This window comes from Triticum urartu, chromosome 6A (genome assembly GCF_056163025.1).
Source record: "Triticum urartu cultivar PI428250 chromosome 6A, HENAU_Tu73, whole genome shotgun sequence".
In the NCBI taxonomy this organism is placed as follows: domain Eukaryota; kingdom Viridiplantae; phylum Streptophyta; class Magnoliopsida; order Poales; family Poaceae; genus Triticum; species Triticum urartu.
The window spans coordinates 555,180,791-555,200,113 of NC_141878.1; the positions used below are offsets into that span (position 1 = coordinate 555,180,791).

The window sequence follows — 19,323 nt, forward strand, 5'->3', positions numbered from 1 at the left end:
TCACTTTCTCATCTGGAAGATCAACTCCCACTCGATTCAAGCGATTGTTGTACTCAGACAATCTGAGCACAAGTTCAACAATTGAGCTTTTCTCCCTTAGTTTGCAGGCTAAGAAAATCATCGGAGGTCTTATACCTCTTGACGTGGGCACGAGCCTGAAATCCCAATTTCAGCCCTCGAAACATCTCATATGTTTCGCGACGTTTCAAAAACCGTCTTCGGTGCCTCAACTCTAAACCGTTTAACTGAACTATCACGTAGTTATCAAAATGTGTATGTCAGATGTTCGCAACATCCACAGACGACATTCGGGGTTCAGCACACTGAGCGGTGCATTAAGGACATAAGACTTCTATGAAGCAATGAGGACAATCCTCAGTTTACGGACCTAGTCCGCATAATTGCTACTAACAACTTTCAACTAAATTTACTCTAGGAACATAACTAAACAGTAGAACTGAAGCGCGAGCTACGACATAATTTGCGAAGACCTTTTGACTATGTTCAGGATAATTAAGTTCATCTTATGAACTCCCACTCAGATAGACATCCCTCTAGTCATCTAAGTGATTACATGATCCGAGTCAACTAGGCCGTGTCCGATCATCACGTGAGACGGACTAGTCAACATTGGTGAACATCTTCATGTTGATCGTATCTACCATACGACTCATGCTCGACCTTTCGGTCTTCTGTGTTCCGAGGCCATGTCTGTACACATGCTAGGCTCGTCAAGTCAACCTAAGTGTTTCGCGTGTGTAAATCTGTCTTACACCCGTTGTATGTGAACGTTTAGAATCAAACACCCGATCATCACGTGGTGCTTTGAAACAACGAACTGTCGCAACAGTGCACAGTTAGGGGGAACACTTTCTTGAAATTTTAGTGAGGGATCATCTTATTTACTACCGTCGTTCTAAGCAAATAAGATGTATTAACATGATAAACATCACATGCAATCAAATAATAGTGACATGATATGGCCAATATCATATAGCTCCTTTGATCTCCATCTTGGGGCTCCATGATCATCTTGTCACCGGCATGACACCATGATCTCCATCATCATGATCTCTATCATCGTGTCTTCATGAAGTTGTCTCATCAACTATTACTTCTACTACTATAGCTAACGGTTAGCAATAAAGTAAAGTAATTACATGACGTTTATGTTGACACACAGGTCATAAATAAATTAAGACGACTCCTATGGCTCCTGCCGGTTGTCATACTCATCGACATGCAAGTCGTGATTCCTATTACAAGAACATGATCAATCTCATACATCACATATATCATTCATCACATCCTTTTGGCCATATCACATCACATAGCATACCTTGCAAAAACAAGTTAGACGTCCTCTAATTGTTATTTGCATGTTTTACGTGGCTGCTATGGGTTTCTAGCACGAACATTTCTTACCTACGCAAAAACCACAACGTGATATGCCAATTGCTATTTACCCTTCATAAGGACCCTTTTCATCGAATCTGATCCGACTAAAGTGGGAGAGACAGACACCCGCCAGCCACCTAATGCAACTAGTGCATGTCAGTCGGTGGAACCGGTCTCACGTAAGCATATGTGTAAGGTTGGTCCGGGCCGCTTCATCCCACGATGCCGCCGAATCAAGATAAGACTAGTAACGGCAAGCATATTGAACAAAATCAACGCCCACAACTACTTTGTGTTCTACTCGTGCATAGAAACTACGCATAGACCTAGCTCATGATGCCACTGTTGGGGAACGTAGCATAAATTCAAAATTTTCCTACGTGTCACCAAGATCTATCTATGGAGTCATCTAGCAACGAGGGAGGAGTGGATCTACATACCCTTGTAGATCGCGCGCGGAAGCGTTCAAGAGAACGGGGTTGATGGAGTCGTACTCGTCGTGATCCAAATCACCGATGATCCTAGCGCCGAACGGACGGCACCTCCGCGTTCAACACACGTACGGAGCAGCGACGTCTCCTCCTTCTTGATCCAGCAAGGGGGGAGGAGAGGTTGATGGAGATCCAACAACACGACGGCGTGGTGGTGGAAGTAGCGGGATTCCAACAGGGCTTCGCCAAGCGCTGCGGGAGGAGGGAGATGTGTCATGGGAGGGAGAGGGAGGCGCCAGGGCTTAGGTATGGTTGCCCTCCCTTCCCCCCACTATATATAGGGCCAAGGGAGAGGGGGAGGGCGCAGCCTTTCCCCTTCCTCCAAGGAAGGGTGCGGCCAAGGGGGGAGGAGTCCATCCTCCCCAAGGCACCTCGGAGATGCCTTCCCCCTTTAGGACTCTTCCCTCCTCTTGTCCCTTTGGCGCATGGGCCTCTAGGGGCTGGTGCCCTTGGCCCATGTAGGCCAAGGCGCACCCCCTACAGCCCATGTGGCCCCCCGGGGCAGGTGGCCCCACCCGGTGGACCCCCGGGACCCTTCCGGTGGTCCCGGTACAATACCGGTGACCCCGAAACTTGTCCCGATGGCCGAAATAGCACTTCCTATATATAATTCTTTACCTCCGGACCATTCCGGAACTCCTCGTGACATCCGGGATCTCATCCGGGACTCCGAACAACTTTCGGGTTACCGCATACTAATATCTCTATAACCCTAGCGTCACCGAACCTTAAGTGTGTAGACCCTACGGGTTCGGGAGACATGCAGACATGACTGAGATGACTCTTCGGTCAATAACCAACAGCGGGATCTGGATACCCATGTTGGCTCCCACATGTTCCACGATGATCTCATCGGATGAACCACGATGTCAAGGACTTAATCAATCCCGTATACAATTCCCTTGTCTATCGGTATGATACTTGCCCGAGATTCGATCGTCGGTATCCCGATACCTTGTTCAATCTCGTTACCGGCAAGTCTCTTTACTCGTTCCGTAACACATCATCCCGTGATCAACTCCTTGATCACATTGTGCACATTATGATGATGTCCTACCGAGTGGGCCCAGAGATACCTCTCCGTCACACGGAGTGACAAATCCCAGTCTCGATTCGTGCCAACCCAACAGACACTTTCGGAGATACCTGTAGTGTACCTTTATAGCCACCCAGTTACGTTGTGACGTTTGGCACACCCAAAGCATTCCTACGGTATCCGGGAGTTGCACAATCTCATGGTCTAAGGAAATGATACTTGACATTAGAAAAGCTTTAGCATACAAACTACACGATCTAGTGCTATGCTTAGGATTGGGTCTTGTCCATCACATCATTCTCCTAATGATGTGATCCCGTTATCAACGACATCCAATGTCCATGGTCAGGAAACCGTAACCATCTATTGATCAACGAGCTAGTCAACTAGAGGCTTACTAGGGACATGGTGTTGTCTATGTATCCACACATGTATCTGAGTTTCCTATCAATACAATTCTAGCATGGATAATAAACGATTATCATGAACAAGGAAATATAATAATAATCAATTTATTATTGCCTCTAGGGCATATTTCCAACAAGTATCCCTTTATGCTATCCAGAAATTCTATATCATTTCCAATCAGTAATATGTCATCCACATATAATATCAGAAATGCTACAGAGCTCCCACTCACTTTCTTGTAAATACAGGCTTGTCCAAAAGTCTGTATAAAACCAAATGCTTTGATCACACTATCAAAGCATTTATTCCAACTCCGAGAGGCTTGCACTAGTCCATAAATGGATCGCTGGAGCTTGCACACTTTGTTAGCTCCCTTTGGATCGACAAAACCTTCCGGTTGCATCATATACAACTCTTCTTCCAGAAATCCATTCAGGAATGCAGTTTTGACATCCATCTGCCAAATTTCATAATCATAAAATGCGGCAATTGCTAACATGATTCGGACAGACTTAAGCATCGCTACGGGTGAGAAGGTCTCATCGTAGTCAACCCCTTGAACTTGTCGAAAACCTTTTGCGACAAGTCGAGCTTTGTAGACAGTAATATTACCGTCAGCGTCAGTCTTCTTCTTGAAGATCCATTTATTCTCAATTGCTTGCCGATCATCGGGCAAGTCAACCAAAGTCCATACTTTGTTCTCATACATGGATCCCATCTCAGATTTCATGGCTTCAAGCCATTTTGCGGAATCTGGGCTCACCATCGCTTCTTCATAGTTCGTAGGTTCATCATGATCTAACAGCATGATTTCCAGAACAGGATTACTGTACCACTCTGGCGCGGTTCTCACTCTGATTGATCTACGAGGTTCAGTAGTATCTTGTCCTGAAGTTTCATGATCATTATCATTAGCTTACTCACTAATTGGTGTAGGTGTCGCAGAAACAGTTTTCTGTGATGTACTACTTTCCAATAAGGGAGCAGGTACAGTTACCTCATCAAGTTCTACTTTCCTCCCACTCACATCTTTCGAGAGAAACTCCTTCTCCAGAAAGTTTCCGAATTTAGCAACAAAAGTCTTGCCTTCGGATCTGTGATAGAAGGTGTATCCAATAGTTTCCTTTGGATATCCTATGAAGACACATTTCTCCGATTTGGGTTCGAGCTTATCAGGTTGAAGCTTTTTCACATAAGCATCGCGGCCCCAAACTTTCAGAAACGACAACTTTGGTTTCTTGCCAAACCATAGTTCATAAGGCGTCGTCTCAACGGATTCCGATGGTGCCCTATTCAACGTGAATGCGGCCGTCTCTAAAGCATAACCCCAAAACAATAGCGGTAAATCAGTAAGAGACATCATAGATCGCACCATATCTAGTAAAGTACGATTACGACGTTCGGACACACCATTACGCTGTGGTGTTCCGGGTGGCGTGAGTTGCGAAACTATTCCGCATTGCTTCAAATGTACACCAAACTCGTAACTCAAATATTCTCCTCCACGATCAGATCGTAGAAACTTTATTTTCTTGTTACGATGATTTTCAACTTCACTCTGAAATTCTTTGAACTTTTCAAATGTTTCAGACTTATGTTTCATTAAGTACATATACTCATATCTGCTTAAGTCATCTGTGAAGGTGAGAAAATAACGATATCCGCCACGAGCCTCAATATTCATCGGACCACATACATCTGTATGTGTGATTTCCAAAAAATCTGTTGCTCTCTCCATAGTACCGAAGAACGGTGTTTTAGTCATCTTGCCCATGAGGCACGATTCGCAAGTACCAAGTGATTCATAATCAAGTGGTTCCAAAAGTCCATCAGTATGGACTTTCTTCATGCGCTTTACACCGATATGACCTAAACGGCAGTGCCACAAATAAGTTGCACCATCATTATCAACTCTGCATCTTTTGGCTTCAACATTATGAATATGTGTATCACTACTATCGAGATTCAATAAGAATAGACCACTCTTCAAGGGTGCATGACCATAAAAGATATTACTCATATAAATAGAACAACCATTATTCTCTGATTTAAATGAATAACCGTCTCGCATTAAACAAGATCCAGATATAATGTTCATGCTCAACGCTGGCACCAAATAACAATTATTTAGGTCTAATACTAATCCCGAGGGTAGATGTAGAGGTAGCATGCCGACCGCGATCACATCAACTTTGGAACCGTTTCCCACGCGCATCGTCACCTCGTCCTTAGCCAATCTTCGCTTAATCCGTAGTCCCTGTTTCGAGTTGCAAATATTAGCAACAGAACCAGTATCAAATACCCAGGTGCTACTGCGAGCATTAGTAAGGTACACATCAATAACATGTATATCACATATACCTTTGTTCACCTTGCCATCCTTCTTATCCGCCAAATACTTGGGGCAGTTCCGCTTCCAGTGACCAGTCTGCTTGCAGTAGAAGCACTCAGTTTCAGGCTTAGGTCCAGACTTGGGTTTCTTCTCTTGAGCAGCAACTTGCTTGCCGTTCTTCTTGAAGTTCCCCTTCTTCTTCCCTTTGCCCTTTTTCTTGAAACTAGTGGTCTTGTTGACCATCAACACTTGATGCTCCTTTTTGATTTCTACCTCCGCAGCTTTCAGCATTGCGAAGAGCTCGGGAATAGTCTTATTCATCCCTTGCATATTATAGTTCATCACGAAGCTCTTATAGCTTGGTGGCAGTGATTGGAGAATTCTGTCAATGACGCAATCATCTGGAAGATTAACTCCCATCTGAATCAAGTGATTATTATACCCAGACATTTTGAGTATATGCTCACTGACAGAACTGTTCTCCTCCATCTTGCAGCTATAGAACTTATTGGAGACTTCATATCTCTCAATCCGGGCATTTGCTTGAAATATTAACTTCAACTCCTGGAACATCTCATATGCTCCATGACGTTCAAAACGTCGTTGAAGTCCCGATTCTAAGCCGTAAAGCATGGCACACTGAACTATCGAGTAGTCATCAGCTTTGCTCTGCCGGACGTTCATAACATCTGGTGTTGCTCCAGCAGCAGGCCTGGCACCCAGCGGTGCTTCCAGGACGTAATTCTTCTGTGCAGCAATGAGGATAATCCTCAAGTTACGGACCCAGTCCGTGTAATTGCTACCATCATCTTTCAACTTTGCTTTCTCAAGGAACGCATTAAAATTCAACGGAACAACAGCACGGGCCATCTATCTACAATCAAACATACATAAGCAAGATACTATCAGGTACTAAGTTCATGATAAATTTAAGTTCAATTAATCAAATTACTTAAAGAACTCCCACTTAGATAGACATCCCTCTAATCCTCTAAGTGATCACGTGATCCAAATCAACTTAAACCATGTCCGATCATCACGTGAGATGGAGTAGTTTCATTGGTGAACATCACCATGTTGATCATATCTACTATATGATTCACGCTCGACCTTTCGGTCTCCGTGTTCCGAGGCCATATCTGCATATGCTTGGCTCGTCAAGTATAACCTAAGTATTCCGCGTGTGCAACTGTTTTGCACCCGTTGTATTTGAACGTAGAGCCTATCACACCCGATCATCGCGTGGTGTCTCAGCACGAAGAACTTTCACAACGGTGCATACTCAGGGAGAACACTTCTTGATAATTTTAGTGAGAGATCATCTTATAATGCTACCGTCAATCAAAGCAAGATAAGATGCATAAAAGATAAACATCACATGCAATCAATATAAGTGATATGATATGGCCATCATCATCTTGTGCCTGTGATCTCCATCTCCGAAGCACTGTCATGATCACCATCATCACCGGCGCGACACCTTGATCTCCATCGTAGCATCATTGTCGTCTCGCCAATCTTATGCTTCCACGACTATCGCTACCGCTTAGTGATAAAGTAAAGCATTACAGCGCGATTGCATTGCATACAATAAAGCGACAACCATATGGCTCCTGCCAGTTGCCGATAACTTGGTTACAAAACATGATCATCTCATACAATAAAATTCAGCATCATGTCTTGACCATATCACATCACAACATGCCCTGCAAAAACAAGTTAGACGTCCTCTACTTTGTTGTTGCAAGTTTTACGTGGCTGCTACGGGCTTAAGCAAGAACCAATCTTACCCACGCATCAAAACCACAACGATAGTTTGTCAAGTTGGTGCTGTTTTAACCTTCGCAAGGACCGGGCGTAGCCACACTCAGTTCAACTAAAGTTGGAGAAACTGTCACCCGCAAGCCACCTATGTGCAAAGCACGTCGGGAGAACCGGTCTCGCGTAAGCGTACGCGTAATGTCGGTCCGGGCCGCTTCGTCCAACAATACCGCCGAACCAAAGTATGACATGCTGGTAAGCAGTATGACTTATATCGCCCACAACTCACTTGTGTTCTACTCGTGCATATAACATCAACACATAAAACCTTGGCTCGGATGCCACTATTGGGGAACGTAGTAATTTCAAAAAAAATCCTACGCACACGCAAGATCATGGTGATGCATAGCAACGAGAGGGGAGAGTGTTGTCTACGTACCCTCGTAGACCGAAGCGGAAGCGTTGACGCAACGTAGAGGAAGTAGTCGTACGTCTTCCCGGTCCAACCGATCCAAGCACCGTTACTCCGGCACCTCCGAGTTCTTGACACACGTACAACTCGATGACGCACCCCAGGCTCCGATCCAGCAAAGCTTCGGGGAGGAGTTTCGTCAGCACGACGGCGTGGTGACGATCTTGATGTTTAACCGTCGCAGGGCTTCGCCTGAGCACCGCTACAATATGATCGAGGTGTAATATCGTGGAGGGGGGCACCGCACACGGCTAAGGAATGATCACGAAGATCAACTTGTGTGTCCTAGGGTGCCCCCCTGCCCCCATATATAAAGGAGCCAAGGGGAGGGGGCGGCCGGCCAAGGAGGGGCGCGCCAGGGGGAGTCCTACTCCCACCGGGAGTAGGACTCCCTTCTTTCCTAGTTGGAGAAGGAGAAGGGGGGGAAAGAGGAGGAAGAGAGGAAGGAAAGGGGGGGCGCCGCCCCCTTCCCTTGTCCTATTCGGACTAGGAAGGGGAGGGGCGCGCGGCCACCTCCTGCCTCCTTCTCTCTTCTCCCTCAAGGCCCATGTAGGCCCAATAACCCCCCGGGGGGTTCCGGTAACCCCCCGGTACTCCGGTAAAATGCCGATTTCACCCGGAACGATTCCGATGTCCAAATATAGGCTTCCAATATATCGATCTTTATGTCTCGACCATTTCGAGACTCCTCATCATGTCCGTGATCACATACGGGACTCCGAACAACCTTCGGTACATCAAAATATATAAACTCATAATGAAACTGTCATCGTAACTTTAAGCGTGCGGACCCTACGGTTCGAGAACAATGTAGACATGACTGAGACACGTCTCCGGTCAATAACCAATAGCGGGACCTGGATGCCCATATTGGCTCCTACATATTCTACGAAGATCTTTATCGGTCAGACCGCATAACTACATACGTTGTTCCCTTTGTCATCGGTATGTTACTTGCCCGAGATTCGATCGTCGGTATCCAATACCTAGTTCAATCTCGTTACCGGCAAGTCTCTTTACTCGTTCCGTAATACATCATCTCACAACTAACACATTAGTTGCAATGCTTGCAAGGCTTATGTGATGTGTATTACCGAGAGGGCCCAGAGATACCTCTCCGTCAAACGGAGTGACAAATCCTAATCTCGAAATACGCCAACCCAACATGTACCTTTGGAGACACCTGTAGAGCTCCTTTATAATCACCCAGTTACGTTGTGACGTTTGGTAGCACACAAAGTGTTCCTCCGGTAAACGGGAGTTGCATAATCTCATAGTCATAGGAACATGTATAAGTCATGAAGAAAGCAATAGCAACATACTAAACGATCGGGTGCTAAGCTAATGGAATGGGTCATGTCAATCAGATCATTCAACTAATGATGTGATCCCGTTAATCAAATAACAATTCTTTGTCTATGGTTAGGAAACACAACCATCTTTGATTAATGAGCTAGTCAAGTAGAGGCATATTAGTGACATTTTGTTTGTCTATGTATTCACACATGTATTATGTTTCTGGTTAATACAATTCTAGCATGAATAATAAACATTTATCATGATATAAGGAAATAAATAATAACTTTATTATTGCCTCTAGGGCATATTTCCTTCACTACCACTACACCACCTAAGAGCATCTCCAACAGGCGCGCCAAACTAGCGCCGCGCCACAAAATCCCCCCTTTTAGCGCGCGCAACCGGAATAGCTGCTCCAGCGGGCGCGCGAAAACCGCGCGCGCGGCATACGTAGTCCAGCGCGCGGGCCGAAACGCAATCGCGCGCCGCTTATTTGTTGCGCCCGCTCCCGCGCGCTGGACTCTCGCGCGCTCGCTTGCACCTCCCACCCCCCCCCTCCAGCCGCCGCCGACCGCGCCGCCTAAGCCTATCTGAACAAGCAACAAAGCGCTTAACCATCTGAACATGCATGCATCGCCGGCGGCCAAAGCTGGGATAAACAACCACGCCGGAACTGGAGTTGTGAGCAACGCGCCGCCAACGCGTTATTCTCATGCATGGCCGCAGAAGCCGCAAAACAGGACCAATTTGCAGCTGCTCGTCGCCTGAGCAACTGTACGGCGGCGCCATCCTAGTCCGCCGCCGCCGTTCCGAGTCCGTCGCCGCAGCAACGGCCCTGCGCCCAATTAGTGGCTGCTCCTCGCCTGATCAGCTGTCTGCCAGCGCCATCCCCGTCCTCCGCCGCCGTCCCAATCCGTCGCTGCAGCAAAACAGCCGTGCGCTCAATTAGTGGCGCCGTCCTTTACGCCAGCGCCGCTGAGGCGATTAAAAAAACACCTCAAAACCTTCGATTTGAAGGCTTTTCCTGAAAACGCCTCCCATTCATGTCTGTTTAGTGGCAATTTGAGAAAATGCCGTGAAAGCTACGTACAATCGAAGGCATTTTCCTGAAATGCCCTCTTATATACAGGAATCTAAGGCAAATCAAAAAAGTGCCTTCTTATATACAGGGATCTGAGGCAAACCGAGAAAGTGCCTTTTTATATACAATTTGGATGCATTTTCAGACACGCCTTTATAAAAGTGCCTCCGATTGACAACCGTGGTGTAGTGAGATGATGGATCGACGAGAACTCGCCACACGATTCTCGTTGCTTGGAGGGCGAGATTAAAAAGTTTGATGTCCCTAAAACCGCATCCGCCATCATGCTTCGGACGACACATCGACCCCCATCAGACCCATGTTGTTTTCCGAAACACACTTCACTGGTTTTTTAGAACTTCTTCACTGACAACTTTTTTTTAGCAACCTTCACTGACAACTTGTTTGACAGTGGTCTGTTACCTAGATCCTTGGGCCTACAAGGCCATCTGCAAAGTTCAACTCGAGAAGCCCAAGGCCGCTCGCAACGCCCGCACGTACACTGCCTCCTCCCCTTTCGTCGACCCCCCGCCGCCAAACCTCTGCGCCGACGCCCGACGCCCGACTCCCCCTCACCAAATCCCTTTCTCATGCCTGCAGCCTAGATGACGAGGCAATCGACGCTGCGCCGCAGCCTCGCCGTCCCCCCCTGTCGCTGCGGGATCCGACGGCGACGGATCTCACGGGATGATGACGCGAGCGCGGCGCCGGCGGCTTAGCCTCCTCGCACAATGGAGGGATTGGGCCAACCTGCTTCCTCTGGACCTCGTCGAGGACATCTCCGGCCGGCTGCTCTCCATCGACGTGGCCGAGTACCTCCGCTTCCGCGCCGTGTGCAGCCCGTGGCGCGGACTCACCGCCGACCCGCGAACAGCAGGCCTCCTGCACAGCCGCTTCCGCCCCCGCAACTGGATGGTGCTCTCCATCATCCCTGACGCCGAGCCCCACCGCCGCCTCCTCAACCTGGCCACCGCGGCCTCCCTCGGCGTCGACCTCCCGGCGCTCTCCACCCACTGCCACATCTGCGACGTCGACGGCCTCCTCGTCCTCTACCACAAGCCCACCACGACCATCCGCCTCCTCGACCCACTCACCAGCGCCCTCACCGAGTTCCCGGCAATCTCGAGCATAGTTCCCGCCGTCCCCCTGGACTACCACACCGTTTTGTTCAAGAATCCCCTGGGCACTATTCCGAGGGCGATCAATGGCGCAGCTTTTGATGACTCCACCTCCCCGCCCACACTCCTGCTCTGCCTCAGAGGCGGTTTGGCCACCATCATCTTCGCCAAACCCGGCGATGCGCACTGGACGATGGTGACCCCAGGCCGGTCCACCCACCCCAGGAACTACGAACATCAACAGTTACTATTCTTCACATTGCTCTCCCTGGAAGGACACTGCTACATCAGCTCGCCGGAGGGTTCGGTCTACCTTATGGAGCTGGAGCCGCTACCTCGCCTGGTGGATGTGGTTGACGAGCGCCGCTTTGCCGAACCAGATAACATTTGGTGCGAGCACATAATGTCGTTCCTGGTGAGTGGCACCGGTGGGAGGATGCTGATGGTGCGGTACTGGAGCGGCATGGAGCGCTTCGGCGGCGTTGAGGTTTATAATCCAGGGGAGCTATTCATGGTGCGCGGCATCACCAGCCGCATTGAGGTGTTGGAGGTGGACATAGCCGGCAGGAGGCTGCTCCCCGTGAGGAGCCTTGGCCAGCATGCAGTGTTTACTGGCCTGACGCACTGCTTGCACATCTCTACCGAGACATTTCCCTCCATTTCTGCCGACACGATATACCTGGGCTGCCATCATCAGCAATTCTGTGGGTTTGGCATCTATCATATCAATAACAAGAAGAACCACCCGAGGACCGAGCCTAATGACAAGTTCGTCTTTGATATATCCCGGTATTTATATCAACCCGCTGCCAGCCCCTACAACCTTGATGAATATCTTGTATTCTATGTGGACCGTAGACACAGCTATAGCAAGGCGTGTATCAATCATACCAGCTGTCTCTTTCGCTAGAGCCCTCTCTAGTGCATATAATGTATCTTATGGCTGTCTGTTTAATTTGGCATATGTGGTCGATCACCCTTGACAGCAGCTAAAGAAAAACTTTTGCTCTATATATACTTCTGCAACCTAAATGAGGTGCCTGTTTAACATGTTCTTTTTTCATAGGGACTTGCTCTCTGATTTTGTTCTAGATGTCATTGGTCAAAATGATGAGCACATCCTTTTCTTTCCCATTCTGCTTATGCTAGAACCATTTGGTTTGGCTCTCCATTGGCTTTACAAACTGATAATTTGTAGAGTTCTTGTGCGCAAGTCCTATGCTCTCTAATTAAGCACCTTTCCTCTAGGTAAACACTGACCTTATTTTTTTACATCCTACGGCAAATATGGAAAGGTTAGAAATAGCTTCAGATTTCGAAGAAAAGATTGGACTGTCTGCTTTGTTATTTCCCAGGCGAATGCAGCAAGCCCAAAAGTTCCATTGTGAGTCATTTGATTTGGGGGACAACACTGTTAGCAAACCTGCTAGAACCCCTTTGAATAATCTCTCAACTCTTGGTTATCTTAGAACTCTTGGTTCCTCCGTGCAAATTTACGCTTATGCTAATTGTTCATTGCTCTGAGTGATGTTTCAACAGCCTGAAGATATTTTGTTATGTCATTTGTTTCGCATCAGAGAAAAGAAGGGAATTCAATAGTATTTGTTGTCGGTGGTCGGTTTAAAACATGACTATTTTTTTCATTGTGTTGTTTAGCTAAGATTTATATTTGGCAGTGGAGCATCCGCACATCACACTTTTGTAAAAGGCGATTCAATTCACATGGCTTCAATTTTGATTACGCAATGTTGCGTTTCTCCCTCTTTCTTTTGGAGAATTTTCAAGCTTGGCTTTACATATTTATTTCACTTTAATTAAGCAGCGATCTGAACAATGCATTTTTAATGATTTATGCTATCTGAGTGCATCCAAGGTTATATGGGGTTGGAGCCTTAAAACTTGACCATGTTTTTTTATAATAAGCGCAGTCTTGGTGAGATAATATATAGAGAAAATGATTTTTGTTGTTGTTGTTAACTTCTCCTCAAATACATGGGTATTTATACAGAAAACATGCAAGAGCAGTTTGTTAGACTAATGACTTTTTTGTCGTAAACTTGTGTACACCCTGTATTCCTAAATGTGTGCCAAAACATCTTACATTTAAGAACAGAGGTAGTAACGTATTGAACTTATAATTTTGTGTGCGCAACAATTGTTTAAATTTTCCTATGGTTTTTTCCTTCAGTTTTTTCTCTATATTTTGTGTCTCTGGTCTCTAAAAATATGACGCGCACGGCAATGTATCACTGTAAAGTTTTTTTAGAACATCACTGTAATCAGGCTAGATGCACATTGCAAATTTGCAATGGGCAATTTCTCTCGGCCTTATCATTTCCTAGTCTAGGTATATGTTTCAATTTGTTTATTTATCATCTCCGAAACAGGCATTAGATGTGCTTCATCTGCTCACGTTTGGTGGTGTCTGGACATGATAACTTCATCAAGTTCAGTTTCTACGGTGGTGAAGCTGGAAACTGAGGGAACGTAATGCTGCTCTTTGAAAAATGCAGGAAAGATGTGAGCATACTGATTTGCGGAAATGGACATGTATAATCCTTTGAACGTACATCTGTTGCTGAGAGAAAAATGAGGTAGCAATAGCAGTGTGTTCTGTTTATCAAACCCTTGTAGAAAAACGACCACTGTATGTAATTAAAAATGCATCCAAAGACTAATTAGTTGATTGCTTAATCAAGTGCTAATTTTGGATGCTCTTCTTCATTCTTTCTCAGCAACAACATTTAGTTGTTATCTACTCCCTCCATTCATTATTATAAAATGTTCTAACTTTTATATTCACACCAAAATTCATCATACAAAAATACATATCAACTACAGCAAACATCACTATGCAATAGCAAAAAAATTGTGTTACACACATATGTGGGGGAAAAAATCATCACAACTCAAATCATAGGACGAGCTAAATTTTATGTTCCATAACCAAATTATCTTACATCTGAGATCTAATATCCTTCTCTCACATCACTACACAATTGTCTAACAGATATATCTTAATTATATATCTACCAATATAACACCTGGCTTCCTGTATAAGCAGAGTGCTTTCCAAGGGGTACTCAAACATTTTTGCCATTTTGAAGAAAGAAAATAAATTTTGTAAGCCCAGTATGCAATTAGACTGCGATGGGCTTATAGCGCCCATCGTCATGTGTCGTCAAGTGCGGTGAGAGTATCACGTAGTTCCTTTGTCGAGCATCGATTATAAGTTGAGTGTTGTTTTGGGCATACTCCCTCCTTCCATCTATATAGGGCTTAATGTATTTTTCAAGACGGCCTTTGACTATTGACAAGATTAATAGTACATGACATGCATAATGTAAAAAATATATCATTGAAATCTCCTTTCACATACGAATTTGACGACATGCTTTGTGTAAGTTGCATGTCATATATTGTTGCTCTAACACTTAGTCAAAATTAGCCTCGAAAAACGCATTAGGCCCTATATAGATGGAAGGAGGGAGTATGTCAAGTTAGTGGCGATTCCACCAGGGAGGCTTCAATAGGCTTAAGCCTACCCTCCAAAATCCTATTTAAACTAGACAAACCACTTGACAAGTATATTCCGGTGGTTTACATGAAACAATTGCAATGCATTTGCTAATTAGACTTAGGAAATTTGTGTTTTAAGCCTACCCTCCAATGTCCTGCTAGATTCGCCACTGTCAAGTGCTACCTGTAAGACGATGGTTTTTTGAGCCGTACAAGGAACACGGGCTAGTCTGATATATATGAAGGGCCCTGTAGTTGTCATGTTTTTTCTATGGATTGTGCTCCGCTTACCCAGGTCTAAGCCGAGTGCCCGAAAAGGACACTCGGCTTATGCCCAAACAGTACCCAATGCATGTTTTCCCGAAAACTAGGCGTGGTATCAAGCATGTCTCTTTTTTTTTACAGTCAAACCCACCATTTATTCATTCAAAACGAGAGTGACATCCTTTACAATAAGAAACGAGAGTTATCTCCTTGTCAGAAGCTACCCAAGCAGCGTTTTCAACTAAAAAAAACGTCTGTTCGCAGCAAGGAAATATACTTTGGCTGTGTGCGTACTTTTTTTTTTTTGAGAAGGGCTGTGTGCGTACTCGGTAGTAAAGGTCCAGTGCAGTAGTCCATGGGCCGCATTTCTCAACTGAAGAAGCCCGCAGCCACTCGCGACGCCCGACTCCCGCCCGCATATTTGGCTCCCTCCTCTCTGTCCCCGCCGCCGCCGCCGCCAAACCTGCGCCCCGCCTCCCGAGTCCCGACCACACCAGGCCGCTACGATGACGAGGCAACGGTCGCTGCGCCGGAGCCTCGCCGTCCCTCCCGTGGCTGCGGGATCCGATGGCGACGGATCTCACGGGATGATGACACGAGCGCGGCGCCGGCGGCTTTGCCTCCTCGCAGAGTCATCCGAGCCCGAGCGATTGGCCAATCTTGGCGCGACAGATGAATCATCGGCAAGGGAGACGACGGAAGCGCGTCGTCAGGTCCACTTCGGCCCGGAGGAATGGAGGGATTGGGCCAACCTGCTTCCTCTGGACCTCGTCGAGGAGATCTCCGGCCGGCTGCTCTCCCTCGACGTGGCCGAGTACCTCCGCTTCCGCGCCGTGTGCAGCCCGTGGCGCGGACTCACCGCCGACCCGCGCACGGCAGGGATCCTCGACAGTCGCTTCCGCCCCCGCAACTGGATGGTGCTCTCCATGAACCACGAGGCCGAGCCCCACCGCCGCCTCCTCAACCTAGCCACCGCGGCCTCTCTCGGCGTCCACCTCCCGACGCTCTCCACCCACTGCCACATCGGCGCCGCCGACGGCCTCCTCGTCCTCTTCCACAAGCCCACCAAGGCCATTCACCTCCTCGACCCACTCACCAACACCGTCACCGAGTTCCCAGCCGTCTCCAACATCGTTGTCGCCGTTCCCCCCTATAGTGAACGTTACATCCCGAAGTTGTTGCAGAATCCCCTCCGCGTTGTTCCGAGGGTGATCAATGGCGCATGTTTTGACGACTCCACCTCCCCGCCCACACTCATCCTCTGCCTGAGAGCCGGTGTAGCCACCATCATCTTCGCCAAACCTGGCGATGCGCACTGGACGCTGGTCAGCCCAGGCCAGATCTCCCACCCCATGTACGACAGTCATCGCAAGGTACTATTCCGCACATTGCTGTCCCTCGGAGGACGTTGCTACATCAGCTCGCCAGAGGGTTCGGTCTACCTTCTTGAGCTGCAGCCGCTACCTCAGCTGGTGGAGGTGGTTGACCAGCGCTGCTTTGCCGAGAAAGACTACATTTGGTTCAATCACATTATCTCGCTCCTGGTCCGTGGCACCGGTGGGAGGATGCTGATGGTGCGGTACTGGAGAGGCATGGAGCGGTTCGGCGGCGTTGAGGCATACAATCGAAAGGAGCTATTCACAGTGGACGGCATCACCAGCCGCATTGAGCTGTTGGAGGTGGACATCGCCGGCAGGAGGCTGGTCCCCGTCAGGAGCCTTGGTCAGAACGCGCTGTTTGTCGGCCTGACGCACTGCTTGCACATCTCCACGGAGACATTCCCCTCCATTTCTGCCGACTCAGTATACCTGGGCTGCCGTCATCAGCAATCTTATGGGTTCAGCATCTATCATATCAACAAGAAGAAGAACCACAGGAGGGTTGCAGCCAAGCACAAGTTCGTCTACGATATGACACAGGGTTATACTCCGGATGCCAGACCCTACAACCTTGACGAGTATCTTGTACACTATGTCGACCGTAGACACAACTTCAGTAAGTCATGTATGAATCATATCAACTCTTGCTTTGTCTAGAGTACTCTTTCTAGTGCATATATATCTGTGTGGCTGCCTGTTTAATTTGGCATGTGATCAATCAACCATGTCAGCAGCTAAAGGAGAAATGTTGCTCTTGAATTGGTGTAACCTTTGCAACCTAAATCAGCTGGGGCTTTTTGTTGAGATTTCAATTGAGAATGAACTTTTGACGTCCTTCCCTTAAATATACTGCAGAGGGTATGTAGACAAAAGAACACGCGAGGGCAGTTTGTTAGACATGACTTTTGTTTCTTTTGTCGTAAACTTGTGAATACTTGTCAGACTTGGTAGTATTTTTCTCTCTATTTTGTGTAGTCGTGCTCTCAAGATTTATCGGCACAATGATATATCATTATAACCATGCTAGATGCACCATTGCAATGGACAAGTTCTCTCTGTCGGAAAAATAAAAATACAAATGGACAAGTTCTCTTGGCCTTCTTGTTTCCTAATGTATGTATGTGTCAAATCATTTATTAATCTGCCTTGAAACTAGCATTAAATATGCTTCACCTGCTCATTGTACGTACGGGTACGTTTGGTAGTATTTGGATATGATAACTTCAAGAGCAGTTGATGCAGTAATGCTAGCTGATGGAACACAATGCTGCTCTTCCAAAAATGCAGGAAACATAGACTACTATCAAATGATGTACTATTCTGATGATCTCACTTTGGTCGCATCGCCTAAAAACACCTGGGGACTCATGCCAGTCTGTGGCGTGATTTCTTTTCCTCAGCCTGTTTGGTAAACTTTGGGAAGGGGAAGAGGAGTTCGCACGAGGGAGTAGGCATGTGAAATAGAATTTCACTCTTATTCCCTTGTTTGGTATATGATCGGAATTAGTTTGGGATGAAGGTCTGCCCATGAGAAGAAATTGGTGGGAATTGACACCCTCTCAACTCCCATTCCCCTTTCCACTTAATATCTTTTACCTTTCTGCTATATTCTTCTGCAGTTGAACAATTTCACTTGTACAGATTTTCTTCAGTGTCAGAGACTTCCCGTAAAATGAACAAACGTATGTGAGTGGACCAATGTACAGAGGACATATCCTTGAGTCATAAATAACGAAGACCTGCAAAATACAATAGGCGGTTACATAATCGCAATTGTCCACAAACTCTGATCAGTGACATTCCATGTTTCCAGCCTAAACAAAACATACTCTTGCGGGCCATGAGATTGAGATCATCATTATGGTCTGTGGTGTTTGTAGTTACAGGAAGTATCTTCTAATTAAGAAATTTTAAAGACCAAGCTTATGTTGCTTATACTACAAGAAATACATGATGTGTGGATTTTACCTTGGAAGTGTTCAAGGTCTTATCGTGATAGCCTTTTGCTACGAATTTGGTAATTCCCAGGAAACAATTGAAGAAGGTAAAAACTCTCACTTGTAAAGCATAATGACATTACGAAAAACAAATCTGGACTGATTAGACATAACATACTGCTTTGTATGTACACATATTAGTTCCAAATATAAATACTCCCTCCGTTCGGAATTACTTGTCGTAGAAATTGATGTATCTAGACATTTTTTAGTTCTAGATACATTCATTTCTGCGACAAGTAATTCGGAACGGAGAGAGTATATGCTAAACTATTACTCCCTCCGTTCCTAAATATTTGTTTTTTTAGACATTTCAAATGGACTACCATATACGGATGTATATAGACATATTTTAGAGTGTAGATTCACTCATTTTGCTCCGTATGTAGTCACTTATTGAAATCTCTAGAAAGACAAATATTTAGAAACAGAAGAGGTAGTGGGTTGGATCATATAGCATATAATATCACGTTTTGAATTTGGGGGGAGCAGAAGAGCTAGATCGAAGAATTCTCATGCGGCCTCCACCAGGTGAAAACTCAACAATTTGGCCCGTTCCATCTTCGTGTATCTTCATGCATACATCCATCAACGCTTTCTAACTTGAATTGATATTGCACAATATTTTCCTCTCCAAACCGCTAGCCTGCCTTCAAAAAGAAACAAAAATCAACGTCCTAGCCCTCTCCGTACGCCTCACAAGCCCATGGTCAGTATCCTCTCCAGATCGTCTGCAGCTGCATCCTCATCACCCGGGAGAGTCCTTGA

The 19,323-nt window shown here is 46.4% G+C and overlaps 2 protein-coding genes across 2 annotated transcripts; both read left to right on the forward strand.

Annotated features, from left to right (window-relative positions):
* The first annotated feature begins 10,965 nt into the window (after positions 1-10,965).
* On the forward strand, positions 10,966-12,306 carry LOC147966282 (uncharacterized). Its single transcript, XM_087530773.1, has one exon. It carries the CDS (start codon positions 10,966-10,968, stop codon positions 12,304-12,306), a length of 1,341 nt encoding a protein of 446 aa, XP_087386899.1.
* A 3,460-nt stretch (positions 12,307-15,766) lies between these two features.
* LOC147966283 (uncharacterized) lies at positions 15,767-17,215 on the forward strand. Its single transcript, XM_087530774.1, has 2 exons — positions 15,767-15,807; positions 15,910-17,215. The coding sequence occupies exons 1-2, from the start codon at positions 15,767-15,769 to the stop codon at positions 17,213-17,215; spliced, it is 1,347 nt and encodes a 448-aa protein (XP_087386900.1).
* The last annotated feature ends 2,108 nt before the right edge of the window (positions 17,216-19,323 follow it).